At 43.6% G+C, this 15,401-nt stretch overlaps 1 protein-coding gene across 10 annotated transcripts in view; it reads right to left on the bottom strand.

The window, feature by feature from the left end:
- The window catches only part of LOC138301369 (glycosyltransferase family 92 protein F13G3.3-like), a 205,465-nt gene that overhangs the window by 44,805 nt on the left and 145,259 nt on the right, over positions 1–15,401 (bottom strand). For 6 of the 10 annotated variants that reach the window (XM_069241782.1, XM_069241783.1, XM_069241784.1 and 3 more), the window contains one exon: positions 292–5,302. The exons of the other annotated variants lie outside the window; for them this stretch is intronic. In XM_069241782.1, coding sequence (XP_069097883.1) covers positions 3,921–5,246 — 1,326 coding nt within the window. In that variant the 5' untranslated portion in view covers positions 5,247–5,302 and the 3' untranslated portion in view covers positions 292–3,920. Of the gene's footprint in view, positions 1–291; positions 5,303–15,401 lie in introns of those variants that run through there. 10 annotated transcript variants of the gene reach the window in all.

The raw sequence follows: 15,401 nt of genomic DNA, 5'->3' as shown, positions 1-15,401 counted from the left end.
TGACAGCGGTCTCACCGGTCGGTCTCAGTTGAAGTTTCTCAACATCTCTGAGACGCTCAGTGTTAATAACTCATTTTGTCCGGTGATTGCACGTGAATCCACACTATACTCAATTAAAATCAGTACCTTCAGATTTCCATGTGGAGTCACAACACGACTCACCCTCTACGAGCAGCAGAAACTAGTAACGGCAACACCAACTTTTAGGGTGGCAGTGTGATGGTGGTTTACAAGTAACCGTGGATTTGTAGGTCATCGCCAGTGTTCTTTTAAGTACAAGTTGACACTTGCTGGTATTTGAAGTTGTATTTATTCCCAGTATGCAGATACAAGAACCACCATCCTCGTCTTAACTCTTTACCCTCCAACTGCCTTTCTCAGAACACACAGCTCTGTTCTCATTATGACATTGAATGATTTTACCTCCATGGTAATTGACCCAAGTATGTAAACCATGACAGGATTATCTCCCCATGTCTAAAGAACACATTCCTTATCTTTGGTAATGTTTTTTGTGGTGGATACTCGAACTGCAGATTTCTCCCTTTGTGAATATCCACCAGGGAACAGACTGTATCAGGAGATTGTTTTAAGAGCAATTCCCTCAAAAGCTGGTAGGTGGCATCATGTAGTTCCGCATTGAGTCCATCCCGCTCTGCAAATGACTTTAGGCCACAATAGAACTGCCACTTCCAAGCGGACGTCAGTTTCTCTCTGATGTGTGTCCCCACCGTTGAACGCAGAGCCTTCAATAATCAGATTAAGCCATGTGTACATATGTTATCTGGAATCTTTTTAATATGGAACAAGGGAGTCCATTCAACAGAACAGAGTGGAGAGAGGGTCGGTGAGGAATCTACGGTTAAAACGAGTATCCACCAGACAGCGCATCACCAAAGGTAAGTAACTTGTTATTCTGATGGATACTTCAAACCGCATATTCATCACCTTGTGAATACTGTAGATACCCAAACAGTACCTCCCCAAGTGGTGGATCTGTGAAATGACTCAGACCAGAAATCTGCATGACTAAATAGGAAGAGTACTTCTCGTAAGACCTGGCTATCCAGGCATTACTGCTTTATGAACATGTTATTTTATGCCTACATTGTAGCCTGGCATATGTCTGAAACAGGTACACTGCGTGCCATCTTTAGATCTGGTGGTATGAGTCTGCAGTCTATCTGGAGGCTGTTTTTTAGCCAATCAAAACTAGATGTCAATACAAAGGGAAAGCTATATGAAATGGTCCATATCTGTAGTGCCTTTCTTTTCTTTGTTCCTGAGAACTCAATGAAGAGCTCATCTACCTGATGATCGCAGGTGCGATCAAGACAGGAGTTCAGAGCTCTGTTAGGGTCTAAGTAATTAGAGTCTGGATGCATGAGGAGGAGCAAAGGACTCCGTCAGAGTGATAGACTGCCCAATGTGGAAGGGCATGACGATTTTCGGAAAGAACACCACCTTAGTCCGCAGCACTAACTTTTCTAAGAAGAAGGTGGCACACTGTTGCTGGACAGGAAGAGCCTGTGGCTTACACATGCAACACGCTTACATCATTGCTACAAGGAACACTGCCTTAATGGTCAGTAGCTTCAGAGTGTAACTGTGCATCGGTTCAAATGGAGTTGCACATTAGGAATGTAAGAACCAAATTTAGATCTCATTTGAGAATCACAAAAGGTTTCAGTGGAAACATGTGGGTCATCCCTTTTAATAAACATCATAACAGATGACTTAAACAGAGATGGCTTGTCAAGTAACCGTATAATGGCCATTAAAGGTGACAAATGACCTTTAACTGTTGCCATGGAAAGGACTTGCTGGGCGACCTACTGGGTTTATAGGGTCTGGCTATGCCTAGAAGAACACCACACAACAAACTTCTGTCAGCGTCCTGTATAAGGCATCTGCGGCATGGTTGCTGGAACGGACAGGTGTGGATCCTGCACGGTACTGGGCACCAGGGAAGGAGTCAGAGCAAGTGCTGACCCGGAGTCAAGGAAGGCTCCAGAACGCAGTAGAAGGTTGCAGTCAGGGACAGATCTAGTGGTGGAAACCAAACTGCAGGCCTTCTCAGATCCCTGGGACTCAGTGGTGCACCAGATGGCTCCAGAAGGGTACCAAAAATATGCTACATTGGCTCTTTGTTGGCATGAATTTGTTGCAATTTTGGCGATGGCCCCACGGACTCAGACCTGTAGAGTTTCGAAAGTGGGTGGTTGAGATCTGGGGACCCCTGACATCCACATGCCATCACCTGATAACAGAGGAGGGAGGTGGGGAAGCTATGTTTGGATTTCTTATATGCTTATTTTTTGACTTACTCGAAGACTTAGAGTGGGATGCAGCTCTCTCGCAGTGTGGCCTCTGAACCAAGAACGCATCTGGTCTGCGACTTCGATCGGAATTGGGTATTCCTCACCTCCTTACAGGGCTTGGCAACATAGACTTTTGCCTCGTGGTCACAGATGGCCTTAGGATTCATTCAATTGTATTTGCTGCAAGACTACAAGTCATGTGAGGAGCCAAGATACCAGGGACGGACTTCACTGACATCTGTTTGTGCCAATCTTTACAGGGTTTAAACTCAATTGATTTAGGGGGAGACCTGTACCTTGCACAATGTAAATATTTTAAAGATCATTTTCTATCAGTGTCCAAAACTAAGTGAGCAAGCTCCAGATCCACGTTGGAAAGCAAGAAAAGAAAGGAACTGGCACTGACTTGAGGAGGGTGGCGTGGTTATATTATGGCCGGAATGTAATTTTTGTGGTGGGACAGACTCAATGAGATAGGATGCCACCTACTGTCGTACAATGGGACTGCAGAGAAAACAAATCTTTGGATCCAGTCTGGCCACAGGGGTTATTCACAGAGTGATAGTTCTGTGATTGGAAAAAACTGAAAACCACTTTCGTCTGTCAGTGACAACAGTGAGTGCTTTGAGGTAGTTCATCAACTTTTGAAGGTGCCAAGTTCCTCAACTGGTCACAAACGCACCCCTTTCCCTAAAAGTGTGGTTGTGTAAACCACAACATAATTGCAGATTTTTATAGTTCATATTTCCATATTCACCAATGCCATTTGTAAAGATAAGATGTTTCCAAAACCGGATTATGATAACGGAGAATGGGAAATTGAACAGAGCAAATTTATTTTTGAGTATCTAAATTTAACTTGGATTTTAAAAATACTGGGAATTGCATCATTTGACATTCACTATGGACATGTAACTCCCTGATGAAAGGGCAAACTCTGTCTCAACATCATAAATCATACGGCAAAGCAATTAAGTAAATAAATAGACAGTGGGTAAAACAGGTTCCCATAAATTAACATGATTAACACAAACTTCTGTTGTCAGTAACATGCAGATCGACGAGAACAAATTACCCCTTCTAAAACATTTGCATATGCAATTTTAAATGCATTATCAATAGGGACATTTACCAATAGATGTGTTTTCTTCAATAAAGGAGCAGTGTCTCGCAAGCAATTGGGACTGTAACCTCCTTAAAATTAACACGAGTCTTACTTCAAATGTATAACATTTGCAGAACGACCCTCTGTCTTCAAACGCATATCCTCTGAATAACGGAACCAAAACTATTTCTAAAACCTAGTTGAGCAATACTTCTTTTGTGGCATAGGAGGTCAATTCCACCATATCGTGTTGCTCATAATATGACTGACGGATTTTTGTTGGCAAACTCCCTAGCACCTTATGTACATCATTACTGTTGATTTGCTTCCCAGGTATGCCAAAAATATCAGTTTTGCAATGTCCCTCTGTAGCACCAATCCAACCAAGCTCTCTAGCTTGTCTTCTTCGTACTGAGGCCTCAGAGCAAAACTATGTTCCACAAGGCATCCAAGCTGGTGATTTGCAAGACCAAACAGATACCGGTCTGTAATCTCTAATAGCCCTTCAGAACTTTATTCAAGAACATATTCCTTTCAAGCACATTGTTAACATTTTCAGTCAGTGGGATCATGTACTTCCTGATGGTTGGATCTTCGATTAGGGACTCTCTAGGGAGAGTAGGTTGATTAGGACTCTTGCAGTGGTAGAGGAGTGCAACATCGATGGGAATGTTCAGGCTCCCCTTGTGGGCCTTTAGAATAGAGTGAACTGATGTTTGAATCACCGTCCGGGGATTGAGAATCATTTTTCTGTTATTAAAGTAATCTTTTCTATCAGGCTCCCTGTGAATATGCTTCAGGATGTCCACGCCGGGCACAGCCTCCCAAGACGAAGTGTTAAACCCCTCAGTCGGGCTGAACACATGTTTGGGAAAGACATGATTTTCAAAAAGAAATGCCCCAACATTGGGATGTTGCTTCTGAAGACTGTCCATCATACTCGTCCAATCATGGTGTTTGAGGGGCAGAATTATTTCATCCAGGTCGATGAGTACCACATACTTGCTCCGATACATATTCCTGTACATACAGTCATTCAGGGTTACCAACTGTCCATAGTACCCAATATCCTTGGCGTCCATTGAGTGGTGCCATGCTTTTGCTGGAGCAAGGTACTTTTCGATGGGCCAAGGTACCACCTCTACAATCCCTTCAGCAATGTAATATTGCAAGAGTCTTTCTATCAAAAGGCTGCAATTATTTTTATAGATTGTGACCCTCCCTGCCCCCAGCAGTTTATACATCTCTATTGTCTGAGTGAACTGTAAGACATTGTCATAATTTCCAAACATAGTGGAAATGCACACAGTAAAATTCACATAAAACGATGTTGGTGGGTGCAGGTTTTGTATTTCAAATACGGAAAGTTTATCTATAGTTGCATCCTGGGATGAATCTAGTGCGATATATTTTGGATCACAGTTCATTGGTTCTGGACACAGGATATCTGTTGTGACATAAGGGAAATCATAACGATCAACATGCTTGTCTAAGACCGCCTTCACTACATAGACATAGATGTTTGTTGTGCAGGGAATGAAACAATAAAGTTGTGTAACATCGTTGTGAACAATTGCAATTGTGTGAATATGGTTTCCGGCTCTATGATCTTGATATGGCGCAATGATGAAAGTCCTGCTGTTTTTTAATTCAGTTATAGTGTCCTTTGAAATATTCAATATATGAGAGGGAAAACGTTCTTTCAATAATTGCTTATTTTCTGTTTTGATCCAGTAGTAGTTTATTGAGTGTAGAAAAAAAGTTAAAAAAACAGCAGCGTATATGGTAAGGTTTACCAAAATTCTTTGTGTGAAACACATTTTTTTAAGAGTAGGAATTCAAATCCCGGGTTTGTAAATGTTCCAGACAGTGAAATCTAAGAAAGAAAATAGTGATAACATTGTTTTGTGCACATTAAAAGAATGTAATGAAACATTACAGATCATAAAAACAAGGTTAAACACTGCACCAGGATACAAGAGAAATGTAATGGCACAATCTCCAAACATGATAATTGTGGTTCAATACAAAGCCAAAAAAGGTGGCTTTTAAGGCCTGAATATCAAGAAGGAAACTGAAAAAGAGCACTGAGGTAATTCATACTTTTGACTAAGTAAGTCGATATCGCAGCCTGAAGAATACATAGCATACTTCTCTGATTTCCAAAGTTAATTTTCAGTTTGGCACATTGGCAATTACTCACTTTATAAGTCCAGCCTTTTAGCCGACAGCCCCTCTCGCCTTGCATCAGGAACTTGCAACCGCAGGAATACATTTTGTAGCTGCAATCTGGACTACAGAGCCAAGCATCCATTTCAAAATGAAAGGTGGGATCTGCTGCTTCATTTGGAAGCTGCAAAATTGTTATTTGGCTCCCCCACACTGAGTTGAAGATGCCCTGTTATCTTGGCCTTCGAGATGCTCTCCTTCATAATGAGTTCCCCTTGTCCCTCTGTCCACAAGCGTGTCGTTCAAGCATCCCATCCTTGTATCTAGTTAGTTCTGCCTACTGATAAATACACCAAGCATCTCCTCGACCCCGGGTACCACGTTGTCATTAAGCTTACTGCTGCATGGCCACTCTTCCTCCACATGGGGACCATTGCACTGGATTTCCAACAGTGTGGCCTGGGCTTGACGATGTAGGAATACATAGCAACATTTGCTGAAAGCCCACAACATGTGCATTCAATGCTCCCGATTGTGCGTTAGGGCCCGTCACTGAAAACCATCAATCGTGTTTTTTTATTCATCAGCCATGTAGGAGCACCAGCCATTTGTTCCTCGCAAAAGGAGCTTTCCAGGCCACTGATAGGTTAGTTTTCTTGGGAAGGAGTTGAAAATCGTGCTGGTGCCTGGGATGGTCTACTCTGGTAGTGGAAGCAACCATCTCTAAGGTGATTTATTCCTGCACTAGTAAACTAATGAACAAGTGTTATAACTTTGGAAGGTGTTTTTAAAATTGCTTTTTCCCCCGGTCTTTGAATTATTGCTAAAAATCACATAGTTTAAATAACATGATGCATAAAATGTATAATGTTAATTGATAAAATTCAACACTTGTTTTTGATACAAGATAGTACTTTTGTGATTGAACGGTATTCTTACCCCCACCCCATACCATAAAAGGGAGAAGTACACAATTTTCCATAAGGAGCTGGGGGTGAGGTGGCAATGAGCATGAACTGCTGATTGCTCATGAAAAGGGAGGCGTCTGGCATACAGCCAGTCGCAGAGAAAACACTTTACAAAGCAACAGAAATGTGAGCTGAGGAAGGGAAGCCTATCCACAGAGAATGTGTTTGTGCATGCTCAGATGAGTCGGTTCTCCTTCTGACTCCTGTCCCCCACGGATACTAGGACTAGTCATGGTCAACTAGACTAGTCAAAGATCTTTGAGCTCCTAAATTTCTGAAAGTTTTTAATAAATATCTTGGTGGAACAGAAGTTCCTGCCAGCTGGATCGTGCTTTTATACCCCCGCCTTCCCTGAAAGCCCTCAGGGATATGACAATTCTTTCTAATTTCAGAACCTTTTCGTTACTGCCATTCCAAACTAAATTGTTTCCGAGTTACTTTAACTCTCTGTTGACATATGTGGCTGAAGATCACAGAGTCATCTTGGACCACAGGGCATCAGCCACCATGGTCCTCTTGAACCTCTATGCGGGCTTCGATATAAGTCTCACACCTATTCTTATTGAGCAGTTAATGAATATTGGAGTCTGACACTGCTTTGAGCTAGATCAAATCTTTCTTATTTGAAATCCAATTGTTTTTTATTCCCCATTTAAATGAGAAAATTTCAGTTTTCCTTGTGGTGTGTCCCAAGGTTCATCGCGCTACCCAAAATTGTCTAATGTTAATGTAGTCCCCTTGGATGCTCTTTATTAGATTGTTTGGCTTCTGTAGTATGTAGTAAACTGTGGATGATAGATCATCATTTCCATCACAGATAATCTGGGTGAAACCCAGATTATCTGCTTGTCTGTGTCTAACTGTCGTAGTTGGTGCTCAAAGTGGTAGCCTAGGGAACAGAGATCTCTACCAGTTCCTTCTACTTGTACCGGATATTTGGACGTACTGGGAAACTCTAGTCTCTGCAAATTACAACAGCAATGTCCAAATGTTTTTGCTTTTTTTATGGTCCATCCGCAAAGTTCTCACTTTTCTGCCATTCATATGTAAAACGGCAGTTCAAGCCCCTGTGCTGGTATGTCTCGATTATGCGAATTCTTTATAACTGTGCCTCCTTGCTTTTCTTTTGACGGATTGCAGATCATTCTAATTGTGGTGGCCCATGTCATTTTCAATCTTTCTCTGAGAGTGTTAACTATCCCCTCTCCACTGGCTGCTGATTCAGCAAAGATGCTCTTTCAAAGCTCTAGGTCAGGTTTATAAAGCCATTAAAGTTATAAAAACCACTTCCTCTCTCTTACAGGGTCTTTCCTACTTACCCTGTAGTAAAATAAAAATACCTAAAGGCATGGCTGTTTTAATTTTTTTTAATTCTCCTCTACTCATTGATGAGACAAGAGCACCAGGACCTTCCTTTCTGGGTTAAAACTGTGCTTTCTAAGTATCATTTTATTTTTTTATGGCCTAGCTGTTCAACAGTCTGCTCGCTGTGTCCAGTCAGAGAGCTCAAACTGCACCTCGGGGCTCACTTAAAGTTGCTATTAGGTCGGCATCAGGCTTGCCATTGGACATCCCAGTTCCACACCTTCAGGGGAGTGTATGGGGTGGGCCACTTCCCTAAAGGTTTCTTAGACAGTCTTGTCCTGGCAGTGGCAGTCAATATGGTTGTCTGTAACAGTGGCCTTCCAGGAACAGGGTCCCTCATCCTCCTTGACCTATCTGCAGCATTCAACACCGTCTGTCACCACGCTCTGATCACCAGAGTCCACACCATCGGATTCCAAGACAAAACACTCAACTGGATCACCTCCTTCCTCACCGGCCAAACACAGAGGATCCTCCTCCCACCCTTGGTCTCCACCACCAAAGACATCATATGCGGCATCCTCCAGGGCTCCTCCCTCGGCTCCACCCTCTACAACACCTACATGACACTGCTGCTGACATCTCGCGTACCTACGGACTCAACATCATCTCCTATGCAGCCGACACCCAGCTCGTCCTCTCCCTCACAGAGGACGCCGCCTCCACAAGAACCAACTTCCAAAACACCATGACAGACATTGCCGCCTGGGTGAGGTCCAACTGCCTCAAGCCAATCTCATATAAAACCGAGATCCTCATCTTCAGGAACAAGGCTCCCCCTGGGATGACACGTGGTGGCCTGCCATCCTCAGTCCTCGACCCGCACCCACAAGCCACGCATGCAAACTCAGGTTCATCCTGGACACCCATCTGACCAAGAAGCAACAAATCAACGCTGTCTCCTTGGCCTCCTTCAACATACTTCCCATGCTCTGCTCATCTCCAGCCACCCAGACTATTTCAACGCACTCTACAATGGAGCCACCAAGTAGCTTCTGAACTGCACTCACATCATGCAGAACGCTGCAGCAAGACTCATCCTCGACTTACCCAGAAGGACCAGCTTGACTCCCCAACTCCGGGCCCTCCACTGGCTCCCCATAGAGCAAAGATGCCTCTTTAAACTCCTCATGCATGCATGCATGCATGCACACAAGGCCCTCCACAACTCTAAACCTGTCCCCACCTCACTTTCCACCAGCCATCCAAAGAACTACGCTCAGCCACCCTTGCCCTTGGTAACGTCCACCGCTTCCATCGTGAACGTTTCAGAGGACACGCCTTCTCCCACCTAGCCACCAAGTCCTAGAACGACCGCCACCTCCACCCATTGCATATCACTATCCCTGAAGGAGTTCAGAAAACATCTCAAGACGTGGCTCGTCAACCACCACTACTGCCAGCTGGACGAGTCCTGCAGAACCAACGTAGCCCCTGGAGACCCTCCGGGGTGACAAGCCAGCGCTTTACAAGAACCCCCTGACTGAAGGTCCAGGAAGAACTCAAGATGGGCCACAGCCAGCCACATGACTTGAGCTTAGCTCAACCTTTCAGTGGCTCATCCTCCTCTGAGACTGGATCTGGGATGTTAGAGTGGCTTAGAATTATGTGTGTGATGCTCAGGCAAATGGCACAGATCAGCTTGGGGTCCACATCAGCTTGCTGCCTACTGGGTTTGAAGAGGGTTGAGTTCTCCAGGTCTCAGATGAGGTGAAAATTTAAAACTGTCTTGGAAAAGGATCCAGATTTTGTCCTAAAAACATGTCCTTCACAGGCAAAAACAATGCTTGAATTTTTAACAACTGCAGAAAGCCTTGAGGTAATCCATAACATTAATACAGTCCCTTCATAGATTTCATTGTAACTTAAGCTTGCATTCCTTAGGAGTATTATTTTTTTTTTCCATACGTTGTGTTTCTGTAGTTCTGTCATGCAACATATTTCTCTTTTATGTTACTTAATCACCTCTAAGTGTCCGGGTGAGTTCTAGTTGTGGGTGAGTGTTCATGACAGGGCACAACTGAGCGCTTGCCAAGATTAGGCTGAAGGTAGTGTGAATTTCTGCCTGTCAAATGGTCATAAAGCTTCTGAGACTTCATGCACATGCAATCCTTGGCCTCATTGGAGAGCACATAGAACATGGGTCACATATGCTGCAATTGTGATTTTATGGACAAGTGTTTAAATGAGGTACGCGGCATAAACACAGACAGCTCCAAAGGGAAATAAAGAATCTGAATCCTCTCATATATATGTGGGGTATCAGACATAAGATATGCATGCCACCGATTTTTTCTGGTGCTGTTGATTCGTAACAAAATCCAGCTTTGCTCACTTCCACCAGGTTCAAGTCGGGTTTTCAAAGCCACCAGAACCTCACCACCCTTTGGCTCACTGTGTGCTCACATGCCTCTGTCTGTGCAGCATGACAGTGGGTCACCGTGCTAGTGTTTGTGATGGTTCCAAAGCAATCTGAGAATATTAGCACAAACAAGTACACATTTGACATTTCATTACCATCCCAACAATTTTATACAGTTTTATCGTGCTTCATGTTGTGTCATTCTAAAGGGCTGAAAGTAATGAATGTTCTGATAAATCGGGGCGCATGGTTAACATACTTGCTGTAGTCACAGTTTCATGTGTGACCTTTCAACTGGAAAGTACGTCAACATCATATTATAGATCATTCTGAGATAGCTCATTGCTATTTTTTCTGCTCTGAGCTTCTCTTACAGTCAAATCACAGTGTCATATCAAAGACATTTGACGTAGAATCTTTTATTACTGAGCATGTTATGCCTCCTGTGTGCTTTTAGGACAACTCAATCACGGTCCACTATCAGGATTCTTAGTTAGATTGGGTAACAGTTCTTCCCCATCACAAAGACTCATCATGCTTTGTTGTCGAGAAAATAGATGCACATTCCCATTTAAGTCAGTAGCCTCTTTTCACAGCTCAGCAAGTGCACGAGGAGAGCAGCTCCAAATGCAGCAGCATCAAGGTCATTTACACACATCCACCCAGATAAACATCCATCTGGGTGCGTGTTGTGCAAACACACACACCTATTCAAACATACACACATCCATGCACTCACTTACAGGCATACAAATGCACAAAGTAACCTTTAATCCACACAAACTGATCACCTATCCTTGCAGAAATACTCATCAATCCACAGACATTTTCTTTTCACATGCTTCTCCAGCCACATTCTTCATTCACCTACTTATCCATCTGCAAACATTAATTCAGCATTAATCAACACAAAGTCTTGAACCATTCAGGCTCCTACGCACTGAGTTGTTCTCTAGCTCACGTCACCATCCACTACTCTATATATGTACTATGTACCAATAAAATGACCCACCCTTCCAATCATAAGATAGCAGGAGATATATTTGTAAGCACATGTTCACCTTTAGGAGCATCATACCCCTGAAACAGATGCCTATGTTCAAACATCCTTAGCTGACCATTTTGCTAGCTCAATCATCCATGCACATACCATTCCACACAAACATACTGAAGTGTATGCATCAAATAGTCAAAAGTGGGATCCTCTCCGTCACCAAGGACCCCGCCACCGCCAAAACCAAACTCCAAAAGGGAATGAAGGCCACCACTGGATGAAGAACAGCTGCCTGAAACTGAATTCTGACAAAACTGAGGTCCTCATCCTCAGCTCCACTACCTCTGCCTGGGACAACTCCTGGTGGCTTGCCACACTGGGAACCGCACCGACACCCACCGACCACACACGCAACCTGGGGTTCATCCTGGACTCATCGCTATCAATGACCCAGCAAGTCAACGCCGTCTCTTCCTCCTGCTTCAACACCCTCCTCATGCTTCAGATGATTTAATAATGGATCCCCACAGGAACCAGAAGAACGGTCACCTAAGCCCTTGTAAGCAGCAGACTGGACTACAGCAACACCCTCTATGCAGAAACAATGGCCAACCTCCAGAAAAGACTGCAACGCATACAGAAAACCCCCGCAAGCCTCGTCCTGGACATCTCCCACCACAACCACATCACAGCCCACCTGAGGGACCTGCACTGGCTCCCCGTCAACAAGAGAATCACGTCCAAACTCCTCACCCACGCTCACAAGGCACTGCACAACACCGGACCAGAATTCCCCAACAGACGGCTCTCCTTCTACACCCTGACCCAACAGCTTCGCTTCACTGACCTTGCCCTCGCCACTGTCCCACACATCCACAGAATGACCGCTGGTGGCAGATCATTCTCCCACCTCACCGCCAAGACGTGGAACACTCTTCCCATCCACATGAGACAGACACAGGACCTACTTACCTTCAGGAGACACCTCAAGACTTGGCTGTTCGAGCAGCAGCAGCCTCCCCCACCCCCCAGCACCTTGAGACCCTCATGGGTGAGTAGTGCACTTTACAAATGCTTTGATTGAACTGCTTCTGCAGACTTTTCTGTACCTGTACTTTTGAGAGAGGAGGCTTCACAGAGCCTTCCTGAGCTTTACATGTTCTATGACATCAAGAAGGAAGCTAGTTCTGCTCCTGTAATGTGATTTAGGGATGCTTCCCCTGCTGTTAACATGCTGTACCTGTTACAAGAAGGAGGGAAGCTTGCACTTCTTCCCATGCTGTACATATTCCAAGAGGAATGGACGCCTGCACTGCGAATTTCCAGCTTTACATGATGCTTGAGGGATGCTATGGTGTTCTTCTCCTGTGAAGATGGGAAGCTTGTCAACTATTAACAGTGGTGTATCAATTCTGTGTGAGGGAGAGAGACAGAAACTTGAACTGCCGGACTGTGCCTCTTCTGTGGGTGACACTTCCACAGCAGATGGTATGATGTACCTATTCTGTGAGAGAGGGAAGATTGTATTGAAGCTGCCTTTCCCCTCATGGTTCAGAAGCATTTATCACACTCTTGGTTGCGTACTAGACTGTCAATGATATTAGGTGCATCTGGCTGTGGGTAGTGCAGCCTCTGAGCAATACACTGCACGAGGTCAGACCAATGGTCACAGTTTCAATAGCTTTGATAGTTAATGTACCTGCCCCGGAGCATTACATATAATGTTAGAGATCACAATTTTAGTGTAATCAGGACAGCTTAGTGCAGTGTTTCTGAAACAGTGGGTCACAATTTACCGATGGGTCACAAGCTGATTTTTGGTGGGTCGTGAAAGTCAAAGCAATAAATAAAGATGCCTTTAAATAATTTACCTTGTCACGTTTGCTGCACTTTAAAGATTTAGAGACTGATGTCAAACATTGGGCTATGTCTTTTGCTTAGATTTTTTTTTTTTTTTTTTTAACAAAAGGGACTGGTGTTCACAAACTCCTCTTACTTTGCACTCAGAGTAAGAACGTTAAAGTGGATTATGTGATAATCTTGCTGGGGTACATAAAGGATTAAAAGGAGAGTCTGTAGGATGCCATTTCCCCATCAAAACACAACAAAATGTAAAATGAGCTGCACACATTAATCAGTTAGGAAAGCAAAAATTAAGCACATTTTGGATCCAAACAGATGTTAATAGAATCAGAACAAATCAAGTAACTTCACTTGTTGATGCACAAACAAATACCCACTGACACTCAACTTCTACACATCATCAATTGTATGCAATATAGTTTTTAACAGTAAAACTGTATGCCACCAGTACAAGTTTACTGACCATTTCAATGGAAATTGTGCTGTCAGTAAATTACAGTGTGCTACCATACAATGGTTTTGTTTCATTAATAAATATTGTTTTGAAAAACACCCACCTCAGGTTCATTAAAGCTATGCGGGTCACAAAATGTCATTGTACCAAAAAGTGGGTTGTGGTTCTACAACTTTTGGGAAGCAATGACTTAGTGGGTTATTGTTTTTGTTGCAACTATCATTATAGAACCTTTATCCCGGCTACACTCTTCCTTTGGAGGCTATGTAAAGGCCCCTCAATATTTGCAGTACCTGGGGGCATTTGGGGGGGGGGGTTATTAACTTGGACTCAAGTCTCCCATGATCTTCTTGGTTCCACCCAGTGCTTAATTTGTAAATAGAAACCTGCTGGTGCCTAAAATCCTCCTGTTAAACATGCGACTGCTTCAATTAAATGTATGAACATGGAATACAGAGGCAGGGTAATCCTGAAGTCATCTCGGGCCTCTTCAATCCATTTACAACCACTCCCTGCCCCTTCAGCACACTCTTGCAGCTTTCTGCTTTCTCCCATTGTGACGCTTTTTCGTTTTTCTCTTCCCCATGTTTACCATATGTGTCTTTCACTTGCAGTAAATGCTTGTGGCAAAAAAATAAGTGCCGGCCCTCAAAAATAAGTGCTGGTGCTCTGCATCGGAAACAACAAGCACAAATTAAGCACTGGTTCCACCTAACCTTTTTAACATCCTCTCCCTCCAGGTCGTCATGGTGTTCTGTCACCTGGCAGTGTCCAAGGAAACAACCTGGACATCTGGATGGGTCAGTGTTTGCTTGATCAGTGGTCCATGCAACACAAGCTACTCTACACATCACTCTTCAACAACAGCACATATTAGACAATTCCTGCCACCATCAAATGTTCAATATAGCTCAAAGCCATGCAGCTGTTGAAGTGTTTGCTCCGGCAGTGGTACATCCTTTAAAGACAAAGTATAACCTTTCATTAACCAATGCATTGTGAAAACGTTATATCAAGCCTACTACATCCACAAACACTTAGGATGACAAAGTCACGTAATTAAGAAAGGTACGTAATGATCAGTTGAAGCCAATGAAAAGGACAATTGTACATCCCAGTAGAACAAAACAAATTGCAACGTCCTTCAGCACATGAATCCACAGCTATAATCTTCAGATCTTTAAATCTGTGGTAACATTTGTAAATTTTCTATTACAAGGGAGAAAGAAAGCAAGAAATAGACATCAATGTTTCTCTGCCCCGTAGATCACCACGGTTTACAAAGATTTTATGGTCCAGGTAGCTTCAAACATTTCTTTCCTAAATCTTTCCTTGCCTTATAACACTACATGCTGATAGGTATTCTGCAGTATGTTCAACTATTTTGCAGCTTTCACCTAGCCTGCTTTCCCTGATTCTTCTCTTCTTCTAAGCGTAATCGGATACTATTCCATGGCTACTAAAATACCTGCTATTGCTCTTGCTACCCTCCCCAAGCTTGGACTGCTGATGTTAGGAATGGAATTATGCCAGCCTGCCCTCCTTGGCCTCTCTGCTCTACACTGCAGTGAGAAGGAACCTAACTAGAGTGGAGCACACATTCCAGGCTAGAGTAGAGAATGTGGTCCAGGCTACCCCACTGAGACCCTTCTCTGGCAGACATTAATTCTGCAAACAACTGAAAACTAAAGACCCTAAACCCCACCCAATGCTATCCTTCTTAGTTGGGAACATCTCTTTGCCTGTTGGGGTATCACAGACTCACACCCCCTGATATTACTAAGCTATCCCCTGATTTGT

Source organism: Pleurodeles waltl, chromosome 6 (genome assembly GCF_031143425.1).
Source record: "Pleurodeles waltl isolate 20211129_DDA chromosome 6, aPleWal1.hap1.20221129, whole genome shotgun sequence".
Classification (NCBI taxonomy): Eukaryota; Metazoa; Chordata; class Amphibia; order Caudata; family Salamandridae; genus Pleurodeles; species Pleurodeles waltl.
The sequence above is the reverse complement of the archived record's forward strand: the minus strand, read 5'-3'. Positions and strand labels throughout refer to the sequence as shown.